Source organism: Brienomyrus brachyistius, chromosome 19, assembly GCF_023856365.1.
Source record: "Brienomyrus brachyistius isolate T26 chromosome 19, BBRACH_0.4, whole genome shotgun sequence".
Lineage (NCBI taxonomy): Eukaryota > Metazoa > Chordata > Actinopteri > Osteoglossiformes > Mormyridae > Brienomyrus > Brienomyrus brachyistius.
Window position 1 is genome coordinate 7,478,639 of NC_064551.1, and position 16,106 is coordinate 7,494,744.

At 47.4% G+C, this 16,106-nt stretch overlaps 1 protein-coding gene across 1 annotated transcript; it reads left to right on the forward strand.

Annotated features, from left to right (window-relative positions):
* The first annotated feature begins 237 nt into the window (after positions 1–237).
* si:ch211-243j20.2 (uridine-cytidine kinase-like 1) lies at positions 238–15,091 on the forward strand. The gene is given in 17 exon segments (XM_048986334.1): positions 238–395; positions 1,589–1,791; positions 3,060–3,166; positions 3,403–3,573; positions 4,340–4,411; positions 6,124–6,313; positions 6,602–6,663; positions 9,196–9,212; positions 10,478–10,576; positions 10,721–10,814; positions 11,024–11,086; positions 11,193–11,315; positions 11,674–11,784; positions 12,344–12,500; positions 13,082–13,116; positions 13,118–13,254; positions 13,367–15,091. Coding segments are annotated over 17 exon segments (1,836 nt in total). The 5' UTR covers positions 238–306; the 3' UTR covers positions 13,473–15,091.
* Positions 15,092–16,106: the final 1,015 nt, after the last annotated feature.

Genomic DNA, 16,106 nt, shown 5'->3' on the forward strand with positions numbered 1-16,106 from the left:
ATAATAATTTTCCTTCAGGAAAAAGCATCTATTCCTGCCTACACGGAATAATCCAAGAGTGAACATGTTGGATTGTAATCCGAGAGATAACGTTTTACACAAGTCCCTGTATTTTCCAAATCCAATAGAGCAATATGTAATGTCATTGTTGTTTGGTTACTAATAAAAGAAGCCCTTATTTCAGGTTGGCTAATAAATAACGCCGTCCCGTTGTGAACGACATTAACCAGAATGCACTGCGGCGCGTGGACCAGACGCACGCTTCTTGGTACGTGTTTTCGCGGTAAAGGACCAAGAGATTGAAATATGGCAGTGAGTGTAAGTGAAGTGGAAGCTGAGATGCAACAAAGGGAAGAAGGGGAGGAAGATGATCGTTCAATAACCAGGTCATTCAGGTAATAGGCGACAGCGCGTGTGAGTGCTACCCATAACGTCTGAGGTGATTTTTGCCGTCCAGTGATGCAGGACATTTTTGTTTCTCGGTGACGACTGACACGTAGCTATGCAGCTAGTTAGCCGGGCAGTAAGCCGTTAAACATTATTAAAAGAAGCCAATGCATTTTGTTGTATTTTTTAATGTAGATCATGTTGGTATAGTAATAAACGCTCAGGGTATAGGTTAGTTTTGTAGTGCAGTTTCTCAGTGGTGTGTGACATCCCTTATGACAATAAGTGTCTTTTAGGGGCACCGGTCGTTTCTGTTTTTAAATGAGGAATTATTCAGTTAGATGATTGTACTAAATGGGTGGTTATATATTTTGACATAACTGCCCAATATTCATAGAAAAAAGTGGTAGTTTTGATTTTGCGGACACTGTGGCGACATGGCTATTTGCCGTAGCTAAATGACCAAGGTAGTGTTTTATTTCTGTAGTTAATTATAGTTTTAATAGTACCTAAATGTGTCATGAATTCAGAATTGTATGTTATGACTTGTAGTTTCCTGGTACGGTCCAATTCGACTGAGGATTTGTTAATCTTGTAATATTAATCTAATGTCCAAAAACTACATTTGCACGTGTGTGGTTTTAGCGCTTGTTACGTTGCGGGTTTTCATTGTCTTGCTGAATTGTCTTGCTGTGAGATGTAGCGCTCATGAAAATTCAGTGTGATTTGAATGCTGGATATTTTTTTGAGTCTTCGGCTAGATTTCTATATATGTATATTATTTCCTTTTGGTGAGATGAGGGTATAATGGAAATGCAATGGTGCTTAACTTTGTGTCTGCAACCAGATGATGATAGCCTTACTCACGTGAGTGGCAGCCCTGGTCTGGGTGGCCGTGTGTTTTCCTGGATGGAGCTGAAAGGTTTGCTCCCATCCCTCAGACACACGGACAGTCAACTCTGTGGACCGCTACATTCGAGGGCCTTTCGAGCATGAGGGTCTCTCCCTGTCAGCTGGCCATAGGACAGACTTCTTCATAATACTCTCCATCTCCCAGGGTTACCCAGGGCAGCCGTGAGCTTATAAGGCATGTCTGATGGCTTTTTGTGAGTGATGTTAGGGATTTGTGTGTGAAGGATTAATGTGGGGTGAAAATGCTGGCTTCCTGCTCCTGTTTTTCCACTTCTCCATTATACTCCAGTGGCAGTGGAGAGGATTCTTTGGATAGCCTCCTGAACCATCAGTGTCCCCTCACTCCCTCGTTGTCGCCACGGAAACGCTCAACTGGCCAGAGCAAGACAGAGCCTCCCCTGTTGAGGACCAATAAGAGGACCATCTACACTGCAGGACGCCCCCCCTGGTACAATGTTACAGGAACCACCTTTAAGGAGGCCTTTGTCATTGGTACGACCCTGAGAGGCCCTGGGCTGTTAACTTACAGGTCACACTATGGATAGAACACATGAAATTGGCCTGATGCCTCTTTACATTCCCTGAATGTTCTTACAATGTTGTGTAGCTCCTGTTCCAGTATTGCCTACACTTGTACCTGGACATTCACTGGAAACTCAGCCTCACTGCACTCATGCATAGTCAGCTCCTTGACAGCATGTATGTTTGTAATGTGCATTTGCCTCACTTGTATGTCGCTTTGTACAAATGTGTGCTAAATATTAACGATGTAAATAAATTCTTTGGGAGATTATGGGAGGGTAGGTTAATTATTTACCCAACATGACCTACAAAGCCATTTCTGCAGCTATATATAGATTTATTGAAGCCATTGTAGGAGAACCTTCTTAAGGGTACAACAGTAGGACCCTTACTACTGTGATGCGTGTCCTGCATTCCAGTGTTAAGGGACTTTCATTGGTGTCCATAATGCGGGTATTCTGTTCTGTTGGCGCCATGTTAAAGTTACCCCATGTCTCCCCCTTGTGGTGGAGCGAGGTGCTTGCCGCTGACTGTAGAGGCAGGTCAGTGGGGCTCTGTCTCTGCAGGTCCATGAACACAGTTATGGGAACCCAGATCTCAGTGGTTACTCATTAGTATGCAGCCAGTTATTTTCAAAGGGCTTGCCTGGCAGGTCGCAGTTTCACACTTGGGTGTGCGGTGGTTTGATTATACCCGTAAAAGACCCTCCCTCTGCAGTCCTCTACTGCATGATAGAAATGGGCAACAAATGCACTCGAGTGGAATAATCAGCCTGTATGAAAGGTCAGAAACAAGGAGAAGTGGGAAGTGTGTGTGGGAGGGGTTCACTTAGGAGGAGAATGCGGACACCTAGTGTACGGTCGTATTGCAGTCGGCACCGACTGGTTCCCACTGGTTTGGGGAAGACTTATCGTGGCAGACATTTGGCGTGTTCAGAATATCATTACGCTGCATGTTTTTTTACACACTCGTCACATTTTAATCTCCAAGTTTGTTGTCACATTTTATATGTTTCGTGAAACGTGCTGCCCTGTTCGGTCCTGAGGCAGGGGCACCGTTTGTGGGTATGTATTGTATTATTTGTCAACTCCGGTCATTAATGCCAGTTTTCTTCTGTTTGCGACGTTTGGTTTCTCACTGTTTTTTAACACGAATTGAGTGGACGTTTGTGAGTTGGGTCGGTGGCGTGATGCAGAGGAAATGCAAGGTAGCCATGCGTCTGTCCTTGTGTTTCACAGGGCTGTGTGGAGGCAGCGCTTCTGGGAAAACCACTGTGGCCAACAAGATCATCGAGGCGCTGGACGTTCCCTGGGTGGTGCTGCTGTCCATGGAATCCTTCTACAAGGTTAGCTGGCAAACAGTCACAGTGCCCACCCATAGTGCCCACCAGGGGCTACTTTTCTGGTAGACGTGTTTAGGCAACTTCAGCCAAACAACAAGAGTGTGAACAAACAGTATCTGTAACCCTTCTGATGCTGCGTTTGTTTGATGTGGAGCCCAGCGGCTGTTTGATCAGGTTCTCTTGACAGACGGGAGGCACGTTCAAAAGGCACCTCAACTTTGCTCCTGCTGCTTCTCTAGGTCCTGACCAAAGAAGAGCAGGAGCTGGCGGTCAGGAGTGAGTACAACTTCGACCACCCGGATGCCTTTGACTTTGAGCTGCTGGTGAGCGTGTTGAGGAAACTCAAGAAAGGGAAGAGCGTCAAAGTGCCCGTGTACGACTTCACCTCCCACAGTCGGCGGAAGGAGTGGGTGAGATATCTTGTGGAGCCAGAGCATGATGGGAAATGACCTCTGACCTCCCTGAAAGAAATCTACCCTTGCAAACTGCTTCATCTCTTGCTTCAACTCTTCATGCTCTTGGGTTTAATCTCCAGAACAGAGTGCTGTTCTGCCCAGGGCTACCTCAAACAACCCTGCGGTCCGAGAAGCTAGTTTCATTTCTTGCTCTGGAAATTCTTTGATGGCTGTAGGGTCCTTAGGCATTGAACTTACCGTTCTGTTAGGAGTTGCAGCATAGAAAGGTTAATTTAGTTGTTGAGCTAATGAGATAAGTAAATGCAGACAGTGCCTTGAATAGAGACCTTGACAAACAGCGATGGGTGCTAGGCTTTTAAAAGCTGAGCACGGTGTGGGTTTTGTAGTAAGGAACGTGGACCTGTGAGCTGGTGAAATCCGTGGTGCCGGCAGCATGGGTGACACCGCCATCCGCGCCAATCCTTGGGGCCCCCCCCGTTCTCCGGGGACAGAAGGCAATTTCACAGCTGAAGGAAGTGGAGCTTTTCAGCCTGGAACTCAATGCGCTTCTTACCCTTGGCTTAGTATTTCTGGTGGAGCTGAAACAAAAGCCCACTTGCCGTTCAGTTTTGTGTTTTCGGTGTGTTGCGTGTGCTGTGGTTGTGAGTTCCAGTCCTCGAAGAAGCCTCCTTAAGTATTAGTTTTGTTGCCTATCTTTGTAGCTTCTTGGTTCCCCGACCGTTGTGTATGGGCTCTCATTAATGACCTCTGTATTTTGCAGAAGACCGTCTATGGGGCCAATGTCGTCATTTTCGAAGGGATCTTGGCTTTCGCTAACAAGGAGCTGCTAAAGGTACGAGTGTCTCTAAAGTGTGGCATGCATTGGCTTCCTTGACCTATAGGGGGTGCTTGTGAGTTTCAGCATTGTCATCAACCGCAATGATAGCCCTGTTTCGGAATGACATTTATCGTTGGCTGGTAATCAGTGTCCTGCTTGGGTTTTGTGGAATGTTCCACCCCCCTCTGTGACATAAATCAGTAAATAAAAATGGCTCCACGATACCACATCATGATTGTATGCCTCATGCACAATAATCTCCTGGGCTGTAGATGACGGGTGTAAACTGTACGGACATTTACATGCACCCACAATAAGCAGATTAGTAGTATGCATGAAATATTAATGACAGGCATATTGTGATCCTCAGAAGTTAATGTGTAGAAATTCTCTTTGTGTGTGTGTGTGTGTGTGTGTGTGTGTGTGTGCGTGTGCGTGTGCGTGTGCGTGTGATTCATAGGGCCACTACCCGAACATTGTCTTCTGGGTTTTCAGATTCTTAAAATTCCATTCTCGTATTTCTGCTCTCTCCACGGTGAGCTTTGACTGGTCGGCAGCACAGTGGGGCTGTTTTAATCCTGCGCCATGGTTTCCGGTCCGGTGTCTTGCCGCCTGTCCTCTCGCTCTCTGTAAATATTTGCCCTTTCTTCCCAAGGTTGTTAACTTGAAGTTGTGACGACTTGTTTGCTGAAGGCAGCTGTTTGGACAGGATGAAGTCCAGGTGTTACAAGCCAGATGCTTTGCCTTAGACCGAATTAGTCCATTTTTATTTGTTTATATTACTTGAGTTTGTTCTATGATTTTCTGTATACCCCTTAGGGCCCAACAGAGAGGTATATTTCACGAAAAGTGCAAAGAGACATTTAGTTAATGAACAGTAAAATGTGTGAATATGCGTGTACATGTACCTTGGGCAGTTAATTATTCCTGCTTTTAATTTTGAAGTGAGGACCACGGCAATGTGGCCTGGCCGTGGATCTATACTGACACCCACCATCACAGTATGCATTTGAAATTTCACCCCCCCCACCCTAATCTAGCCCACAACTGATCTGCCCAACTGCAGAATTACATCACCCATCTCTCCATTCGCTGAGGCCATCGTGGCATGCAGCCTTCGCTGGGAGGGCCCAGGGGTGGAAAGTTCAGGTTCAGAAAGTACAAATCCAGACCTAGATTTTGTATCAACCAACCAGCTGAGTACTCTGTCACTATGACTCTTCATACTCCATTGGTTGGTTGAAACAAAACCTTGATCTGGATTTGTACTTTCTGGACCTGAACTTTTCACCTCTGGGAAGGTCTGGCTTAGGGCCTCTTGTTCTATAATTCCGTCTCTCAGGGGCAGAGCGGTGGGGGTTGTATGTAGTACTGGTGCTGGCATTCTGTGTTAGAACTTTCTGCCAGCTTCTTAATGAAAGTGGTGGGTATTGTAAAGCTTCTCCGGCAGGTTTTGAACATTTGGTAAGCTGCAGTATCTGCTTCCATCAATGATCTGGACCCCAGTTCCTTCCTGTGACCTGCCTGCATTCCTGGATCAGTACAGATCGCTCTCCTGCCCTTCGCTAGCAGATGCCCAGCCACCCTCGACCACTGAGCAGCATGTGCAGGTGGCATCCCTCAGTGCCAGCTCAGGCAACATTTAGTGTCCCCCTGAACTCAGTACTCAGATGGGGGTGGATAAGTGACCTTTGACCTGTGATGTCATCCCCTCTCCCTACCTCAAGCTACTGGACATGAAGGTGTTTGTGGATACGGACTCGGACATCCGGCTGGTCCGTCGCCTGAAGAGGAACATCACGGAGCGAGGGCGCGACATCGCCGGGGTCATCAAGCAGTACAACAAGTTCGTGAAGCCAGCCTTTGAGCAATACATCGAGCCCACAGTGCAGGTGGCTGACATTGTGGTTCCCAGGGGTGAGTGACCCAGGGTGGGACAGACCTGCGGGGGCCAGGGTCATGGCTGCTGCATTACACCTCAGTAGCAAAGGTAAATTTTGCAGCTTGGGTATGATTATTGAATGTGATGATAGCTGGTCATGTATCCACACCTCTGCAGGTGAGACACACTGTAATACTTACCTTTAGGAGCATTAATCTAGTCCAGACACCAGTGTTTAATATCAGGTGATGTGAAAGGTCACATGTGTATAAGACATAATACATGCGCACACACAGTGTTAAACCAGCAGTGCATGTTCACAGGAGGGGAGAACTTTGTGGCTCTGGACCTGATCGTACAGCACGTGCACAGCCAGCTGGAGAAGGTACGTAGGGCGCGGAGTCTCGTAAGGTGGGGGGCTTGTTTGTTGCGGCTTGGTTTCCTGGTCTTTGTGCTGGAGCCCCCCCCCCCCGGCATGCAAAAACCAGTCTTGAGTAATTGGCCTTACTTGTGCTAATAACTAAACGCTTGCCTGAAAATGTACATGGACTGGCTTAGCCATCCATCATGTTCTGCGAGGTGAAATATCAGTGTGATCTGAGCCGCTTTGGCAGAGCTCGTTTACAGACGGGTTCGCTGGAACTAATTTGTTTTTTTCTGCTAATGAGTTTTTTTTTTTGGGCTTGGATTCCTGACAGTATAATCAGCTGAAATGTGTACAAACTTTGGTGCTGCAGTTAAAAATGAGGTTCTTGAACGTTTGTTTTTTTTTTCCAACGTATCTGCAAAACTGAAATGTAAGAAATTGTCGTTAACCACTGAGTAGCGTATTGAACGAAAACCTACATGTTCAGCCCTAAGACCAGGGTTGTGGGATTGTATTTTCATAGATGCATTTATCGTAAGCGGCCTTGATATCTGCGGAAAAATGTTCCATTGCATGCCGCCTTCATATCCATAAATCAACTGGGTCGCTTTGGATAAATGCATCAATCAGATTAGATGAGGGGGCAGAAATGTTTGTCTTAGCACCCGTTCACTGCCAGTGGTGTGAATAAAGCACTGCATCGCAGTACCAGAAATACCCGTTGACAGTAATGAAGTAGTACCTGATGACAGCAGTGAACCGCTGCATCGCACTACCCGATGACAGTAATGAAGCGCTGCATCGTAGTACCCGGTGACAGTAATGAATAGAATAGAATAGAATAGAATAGAATAAACCTTTATTATCCCACGAATGAGAAATTTAGGTGTTACAGAGCTCTTGCACAAAAACGTAATATAGAACAATAGGAGCAGGTAGATACACAAAGATATAAATACAAATGTACAAAAGTTTTGGAAATAAATAAAGATGTACAGAGATATGTACAAAATGTACAGAGATATGTACACAAGTGCGGGGGTGGGGTGGGGTGTGAATGATCCTGGTTACAGCATGTGATATGTCAGTTAAACATATATGAGTAAAAAATACTCACGCTAAACTGTTATAATGTCTGACAGCCGCTGGTAAGAATGACCTGCGGTAGCGCTCCTTCCTACACTGTGGGTGTAGAAGTCTATTGCTGAATGAGCTGCTCAGAGCTCGTACAGTCTCATGCAGGGGGTGGGAGGTGTTGTCCATAATGGATGTTAGCTTAGACCGCATCCTCTCATCCCCAACCTGCTCGATGGATTTCAGTGGGCAGCCCAGGACAGAGCTGGCCCTCTTCACCAGTTTGTCCAATTTCCCCCTGTTCCTCTCTGCAATTCCACCACACCAGCAGACCACAGCATAAAAGATAGCAGATGCTACCACAGTGTCATAGAAGGACCTTAAGAGAGTCCTGTTCACCCCAAAGGATCTTAGCCGCCTAAGCAGGTGAAGACGACTTAGACCCTTTTTGTAAACTGCCTCAGTGTTTGTAGACCAGTCCAGTTTGTTGTTTAGGTGAACACCCAGGAATTTGTACTCCTTCACCGTTTCAATGTCCAGACCCTGGATGTTCACCGGTGTAGTAGGAGAAGACTTCTTGCTGAAGTCAATCACCAGTTCCTTCGTCTTGCTGGCATTAATATGAAGATGGTTCAGTTCACACCAGCTGACAAAGCGATCGATGACCCCCCTGTATTCCAGCTCGTTCCCCTCTGACACCCGACCAACAATGGCAGTGTCGTCTGAAAACTTCTGTAGATGGCAAGTGTCCGTGTTGTAATTGAAGTCCGCTGCATCATAGTACCCAGTGACAGTAATGAAGCGCTGCATCGTAGTACCCGGTTACAGTAATGAAGCATGCCCGGTTACTGCAGAGGGCTAGGCTGCTGTGGTTGTTCACCCCCAGCTTCATTGATGTCATGAAATGTGAGATGTACTGGTAGCTCTCAGCCCATGTGGATACACCTTCCTGGCACTGCGTTCATGTTCTGGATGTGTGTTTTAGCTGAGAGAGAAATAACCTCTCAAAATCCTTTTTCTGTTCCCCCAAAATTCATGTTTACTTTGTTGCGGCTCATGTCACTGTTTAGTTACCGAATCACGTAGAAAAATTGATGCATGAAATTGGCTGCAGTTTTCAAGCTGAATATCTGCCAAATGGTGCGTATAAACATGCGATTATAGAGAAGCTGTCGGCGAGAAACCTTATGAAAACATGACCTTTCCGCTCTGGTCCATGGCAAAAAGCTAAAGGTGCTGCCACAGCCTAACATCACCCGCCCTCCAGGGGGCGCTGGTCTGGCTTGCCATTTGGAACGCCACACTCCAGCAGTCACATGATTTTTTTTCTCTCTCTCTCTCTCTCTCTCTCTCTCTCTCTCTCTCTCTCTCTCTCTCTCTCTCTCTCTCTCTCTCTCTCTCATTTCTCTCCTCCCTGTCTATCTGTAACGGCACGTTTGCTAAACCCTGACCCGAATGCACTCTTAACCGCATCAGCGCGAGATCACCGTGAGGTATGACTGCCCATGTGTTGTCGTTCCCTTCCGTGTGTCAGCAGGAGAGAGCAGGCAGGACGACACGGGGACGGGTGCGCAGGCCGGCCTGTTAGGGCGATTTTGTTATTTTTGTTGGCCCGCAGTTTTGTCGGCGAGGCCCAGAACGCCTTTAATTTGGCCGCTGTTCCTTGCATCCCTGTGTCTGTGCTCGAGCGGCATGTGCAGCGGAGAGGCTGGCCAATACTGTGATGGTGGGTGTCGGCCTGGATCCACGGCCAGGCCGCCTTCCTGTGGTCCTCACTTTGAAGTACCTTTAGTTTACCTTTCAGCTGACAGCTAGCTGTCCTTTTTATTCATATTTTTAGTGTCTCTAGTTTCTCTATTGGGGGGGGAGATTAAGGCTGTGATGGGTGTCCGGTTGCAGTTCAGCCAGCGTCTTTGGCCACGGGAAGGTATTTATCAGGCTTTGACACCCGCGGTCATCAGCATGGGCCCATCTCTCACACACACACTGCTCTTCTGTGGCCTCCTATCGGTGCCGCCGTCTAACTCCGATGTCTCTTCTTTCCCTCTTTGTCCCCTCGTCTTTGTCATCACTTGTCAAATGAATATGTGTTACCTTCTGCAGAGGAAACTCCGCTGGGATATGTGAGGATAAACCCCTGCATCTTTTTGGTTTCTGTGCCCCTCCAACGTTCGCCCAGGACCCCTTTTCCTTTCGTCTTCGTCGCTTACCTTTCGCTTTTTTTTTTTTTTTCTGTTCCTCTTAAGCACTAGTTTTCCTAGAGCGGCAAATGAGCGATTAGCATTTGCTAAGCCCTGTCTTTGTTGGCAACAAGAATGCGGCCGGTAGCCGTCTGCTTTCTGACTGTACGCATTACGGAATGTACGTCATGGTGGGAAATGGCGCAGCGGTGAAGTACAACATCAGTTTTTGCCCCAAATAGTCAATCCGGAAATCTACTTGCCGTGTAATTTGGCGTCACGACCCGAGTCTGTGGTCCAGTTTCCTGTAGGATCTCCAGGCTTCTCAATCTGGTGCCTGGTGGCCTTTTGGCACCTTGACCCCAGGCTCTGAAGACCCTTGACCATTGTTGTTGCCAGCCTGTCTGCACTAACCCCCCCCCCCCCCATTTCCGTGTGGAGTTTGCATTACTACCCCCCCTTCTCACTTTTTTTGCTGCCTATGTGCTGTCTCTCATGTTTTAACTTGAAGAGGTCTTGCTCTGACTCTCCACCATCCCCTACCCATGCCCCCCCCCCCCCCCCCCCCCCCCCCCCAGATCCGCCCTGGCTTCCGCCCACCAAGGGCAGCCTTTGCCTGCCACTCTAAGTGTGATGGAGAGCACGCCTCAGGTGCGGGGAATGCACACCATCATCAGGTACCACGCCCCACCGCCACCAAATTAACCCACCATCTCCGCAGGTCGTGCGTTTTAAGGGGCGTGATTCCAGTTGGGCCATTCGGACCCAACAGCCCGTCGGATACCCTGGTGCGTGATAGCGCCCTCTTCTGGTTTTCTCAGGAATAAGGACACGAATCGGGACGAGTTTATTTTCTACTCCAAGAGACTAATGCGGCTCCTGATCGAACACGCCCTGTCCTTCCTGCCACTGGAGGTGAGTCTGTAATAAAGCCGGAATCATGTCTCTGTGTTAGTCTCCTCCAGTCCGGCGCCGGCCGGGTAGCGGACGAAGACGACACCATCGTGCCAGTGAAACTCCTCCTTTTTCTGCATGTGACTTTAGCAGCGGCTTGACGGTTTTTTTTGTGCACTGGAAATAAACGCGGCTGTGTGACTCGCCCTGTCTCTGCTCTCCTCCTCCAGACAGTGTCCGTGGAGACACCCCAAGGAAGCATTTATGAGGGGAAGAGACTCGGTGGCAAAAGGGTAGGCTTCCCCTACCCATGCTGAAAGGGGGAGGTTAAGGGGAGGATTCGCGGGCGCTGCCGGGCCGTCGCTGTTTGGCCTGATCGCACCGTGTGCTTGTCTGCAGATCGCAGGCGTGTCCATCCTCAGGGCGGGCGAGACTATGGAGCAGGCCCTGACGGCCGTGTGCAAAGACATCCGGCTGGGGAAGATCCTCATTCAGACCAACCACGACACGGGCGAGCCTGAGGTGCTGTGTGACCTGTGACATCACCTAGCCTGCCATACCCACATGTACCGCCTGGTCAGGCACAGGTCACCCATAAAGAGCACAGATAAAATAATTCCCTTAAGTGGTTAAGTAAGGTGTAAAATATTGTCTTCATTGTTCTTTTTTTAATTATTTAAATTAAATGTATTAGATAACAAACTGGAATGGTATTATTTTTGGGTACTATTGGGATACTTAGCTGAGAGGTTATGTAGGTTATGCTCATTTGCTCATGGGAGGCGCCGTTCGGACCGTTTGGAGATGGCGAGTGTGGATCCTTTACCGCTGCGCCCCCCTGCTGGACTCCTCTTGTTAATGCTGCTGTTGAGTGTTGCAGCTTCACTACCTGCGTCTCCCTAAAGACATCAGTGAGGACTACGTGATCCTGATGGACAGCACAGCAGTGTCGACGGGGGCTGCGGCCCTCATGGCTGTCAGGGTCCTGCTGGTACGCCCCCAAACGTCATCGTGGGGAGGGGGGCACGGACAGGCTCAGCCGTCGTCCCATTAGTTACTTTCAGTTCTTATTAGGGTTGAACCTGCCAGTGACTGACAGCGTAATCAAAGCCTTGTGTATCCTGTCAGTACTGGGACATTATGGGAGAGGGGGAGCTTGTTGTAACCCCAGTGAAATAACCGAGGAGACAGGCTGGATGATTCATGCTTCTTGGTAGAAATCGAACACACCTTTTACTGAAACGAGAAAGGAAATGAAGTTCTGTCAGGCCATGTCCAGGCCTTGCTGAGGGGTGTGTGACATGCACTCCCATCCCCCTGGAAGAGCCCTGCCGATCTGGGAGATACCAAAATTCCACCTTATTGTTATGTAGAAGTAACTAATGGTGTCTTCCAGTCAGTTCTATGAAGCTCAGTAGCCAGAATCTATCTAGTGTTGTCGCCCAGTAGGACATCTGTCATCGATGACTGGGATTGAGAGATGGAGGAGACCTAGTCCAAGATGCACCACATGCCCCGGTGACGCACGTTCCTTCCCTCCTCCTCTGCAGGACCACGACGTGCAGGAGGACAAGATCTTCCTGCTGTCGCTGCTGATGGCGGAGATGGGCGTCCACTCCGTGGCCTACGCCTTCCCCAAGGTGCGCATCATCACCACCGCTGTGGACAAGAAGGTCAACGATGAGTTCCACATCATCCCAGGGATTGGTGAGAGCGAACTGCACGTTTGAGAGCGACAGCTTCCTCTGCAGATATTTGCATTACCTGTAGCAAAATCGAACAAATTACAGGTACAATACTGTGCACAAGTCTTGGGCAGTCAAAGGAAATTCTTGGAACTGTTTTTTTGCAAATTAAGAGTGACACAACAAAAAACTAATAGGATTTTTTTTTAATGTGCTAAAAATGACTGATTTCTTGTCGGATGGTTAGATGAACACCGTTTCAGTTCCTAAAACTCTCCTCAGGGGCATCGCAGCCATTCTATGTATTATTTACATTTCACATCCAGCTCAATTCATTATCTAAATTAGTGAGTGAATCAGGTATTGATTTGAGATAGGAGGTGCGCTGGTGGTCAGGTAAAGAAATGCATGGATGTGTCGGACGTTTGCTGCAATTCCTAGGGTGACTTTAGGAGACGTTTAGAAATTACTGAGCTGACACACTGTAACGCGTCAGTTTTACACCAACATGGCGATCATTTTAACATCGTTTTTCTTTGACTGCCTAAGACTTTTGCACCACAGTATACAGCAAACTCGTGTGTGCTTCCTTGTTTTCTGTAGGAAACTTTGGAGATCGTTACTTTGGGACGGATGCTCCCCTCTGACTGGTATGAGACTGACGAGGGCAATGGACCACTGAGGAGGCAGCCTTCCCCTGCCCCGTTTGTGCCCTGCGACGAATCTCCACCCCCGGCCCGCCCTGCCCATCCCGCCTCCGCAGCCCGGACAGCTTGGTGCGACCCCCTCGCTCCTAAGAGGGGTTTTAGCTTCTCACTCGACCGTAGGTTTCTGGTGAACTGACCTCTGCATGACTGACTGACTTTAGCTCTTTGGCTTTATCTCCAGCTTAGATGCAGGCAGCAAACCCCTGCTGCAGTCTCAGAAGGAAACTGCTCTGGCCTTGAAGGTCCTTGGTCTGCCTACCACCCGATTCGAGGTCTTTCATGTCTGACCCCTGATTTTGAGTTCAGCAAGCTCCACTGATTCCCAGCAGCTCTGTGCATATGGACGTACTGGGGGTGGGCGACAGTCTGCTTCTTGGGCGTTTAATTTTTCTCCACTGCTACTCCATTGTAATATATTAATTAGACTTTGCTAGCAGGCATATAGGGGAGATGTTACAATGGTTTTATGAGGTTTCAGGGTAGGTTTGGAAAACGTGATTTCGCAGGAGGTGTGACGAGACTGTCCTGTAGGTGGCGCTGTGTAAATACGCCATGATACAAGGATCTTTGACTTGTGAGGAATGGATGTCATTGGAGGCCTCGTTGCCGTGTACTGTAAAAATAAAACTAGCCATTTAAAATGCGTTCTACCCAGCCGAAGACTTCGCCCCATTCAAACCTTGTTTTATTTCAGAATTATTCCTGTGGTTTACAGAAAGTTCATCTTGGATAGTCTTTTTGTGAAAGGGACTGCTGTGGTTTTGGGGGGGGGGGTGGATAACTGGATGTGCAGTGAAAAATGGTATTGAGAGCCAGGGAGCCTGTGGGCTTAGGGTTCTCTGTCTGTGTTCCAGCTGAAGCCAGTGTTTAGGTGTTATGGACGTCCACCTTACACCCAATACTCTGGGTTAACATACTTGAATGACACTTCTACTTAAGTTATTTGCCCAGTTCATTTAATGATCAGGGGCTGTCTGACTGTATTCTGGGTGTAGCCGTGTCTTGGTGTATACCATCTTTAAAGAGAGCTCAGTCTCTTTATAGCTTGAAACTTGAATCCCAGGTTGGTAAGAGAGCGCAGCAATAGTGAGGTGCAGTGGGTCTTGACTCGGAGCCAAGACAACCATGCGTTCCGGTGCTGGATGGAGCGGCAGCTGGCTTCATATCAGGATGTGCTTAATAGCATCTGACTCAGAAAGCGTGCCCGACGTTTGGTGCCTGCGTTTGGCGTTAAGAAGCCCCGACAGTGGCACTAAACATGAGCTAAATATGTCTTCTTTTTTTGCATTATGTCCAAAGGTCAGACATGATCCAGCACACAGTCTATCTTTTGGACTGGCTGGTCGGTGAATGTTTCTCTGTAAGTGTGCTATTGTGTTTTAATCAAGTCGGGGCCTTAAAAGTGTTTTTCAGAGGAGAACCTGTCAATTATAACTTGGTCCCGGTGAAAAGCAAGCAGCTTGTTCAGCGCAGTTTGAGGTGTTCAGATTGGTTGTCACGCGTTTTTTTTTCCCTGAATGAGACGGTCACCATGGTAAACCAGAGTGCTGATGGTACCCGCAGATGGTCCTGCTTACCAATTACTACGCATCCCGCCTTTAATTTGAACTACTTGATATTGTCAGCATACTAGTTTTAAAAATATGGTACAAACACTCATTTTGTGGATAGTTACTCCCGTTATGTAAATCACTGCCATGAATTAAAGGGACTGCAGCCCGTGAATGTGACGAAATGACGTTTTTTAAAGCTAAAAATGCCAAGTTTTTTATGCCTCGTTCATTTTAGAATAGGTTAACAGCTGACTTGACCAAAAATTAAGCTGCAAGTGAACTTGAATACTGACATCACGACATTATCGTTGTAAGAGGTTTTGTTTACTCAGCTTTAAAGCGATTTTTATTGATGATTTGATCATTTTGCGTCTACATGAGTAAAATAAATATCATACAAACACCTTTGGCGTCTGATTTAATATGAGACTTTGGGTTCTCTATGTATTTTGTTAGAACTTTATATATAGTCAATTGTAAAAAATAAAATAAACATTTACTTAATGGCTCAAGACGACGCTCGTAGGTGACTTGTTTAGCGAGCCTGAGAAACATTATTTCTACCTGTCTGAAAGCACCGCCTGTTACACGGATTTATTAACATTATTGTGTAGGTTTTATGATCCACTGTGATCGAATACCGTAATTAGCAATTATTCAGCCTGGTTTGAATGTGTGAATCTGGTTGAATCTCTGCAGTCACACGCAGGCTATAGGTTTGCTAGTAACGCTACAAGAAATAGTCAAATAACGTGTATTTTGGAATGCAGGCGTTTTTTATTATTATAATTTAATGCGCTGGTATAACGGTGGGACGCATGGGAAGTGAAGTAAGTTGACCGCGAAGGGGACTGGGGCTCAAGGACCCGCTTGAGTGCTGAGGCTGGGTTCGAACCTGCGACCTTCTGATTACAAGGACACAGGCTTAGCCCACTGAGCCACAAGCTGCCCCCCTACCGCCCTGTTGTTGAGACACTCACTCCAACATCGGGCGAGTGTGACATTTGCATGTCGAGCAATTGCATGATACGACCACCCGGCCTCATGCAAACCGACAATGCGACCCCAATGAAACTCTGTCAAGTGCTGCTAATGCTGTCTAATGCGTCTACGAGGCAACCTCAGTGTCCTCGTTGCTAGATGCGCCAGCTCTTTGCAAGTCGAACCATTTGCATACCCATCGCTAGTCTGCCCTTGTACCGTATTACATCCAAATCGGACCATTACCCCTGGGTGCTGAACGTTTTTTGTCACTGAGTGAATATAATATAATTAATAATATATACATGCACACACAACGGTTTGCCAAAGTATTCAGCCTTCAAAAGTTTGCCTGAATCACAAATGATATTACTTCTGTTTGTATTT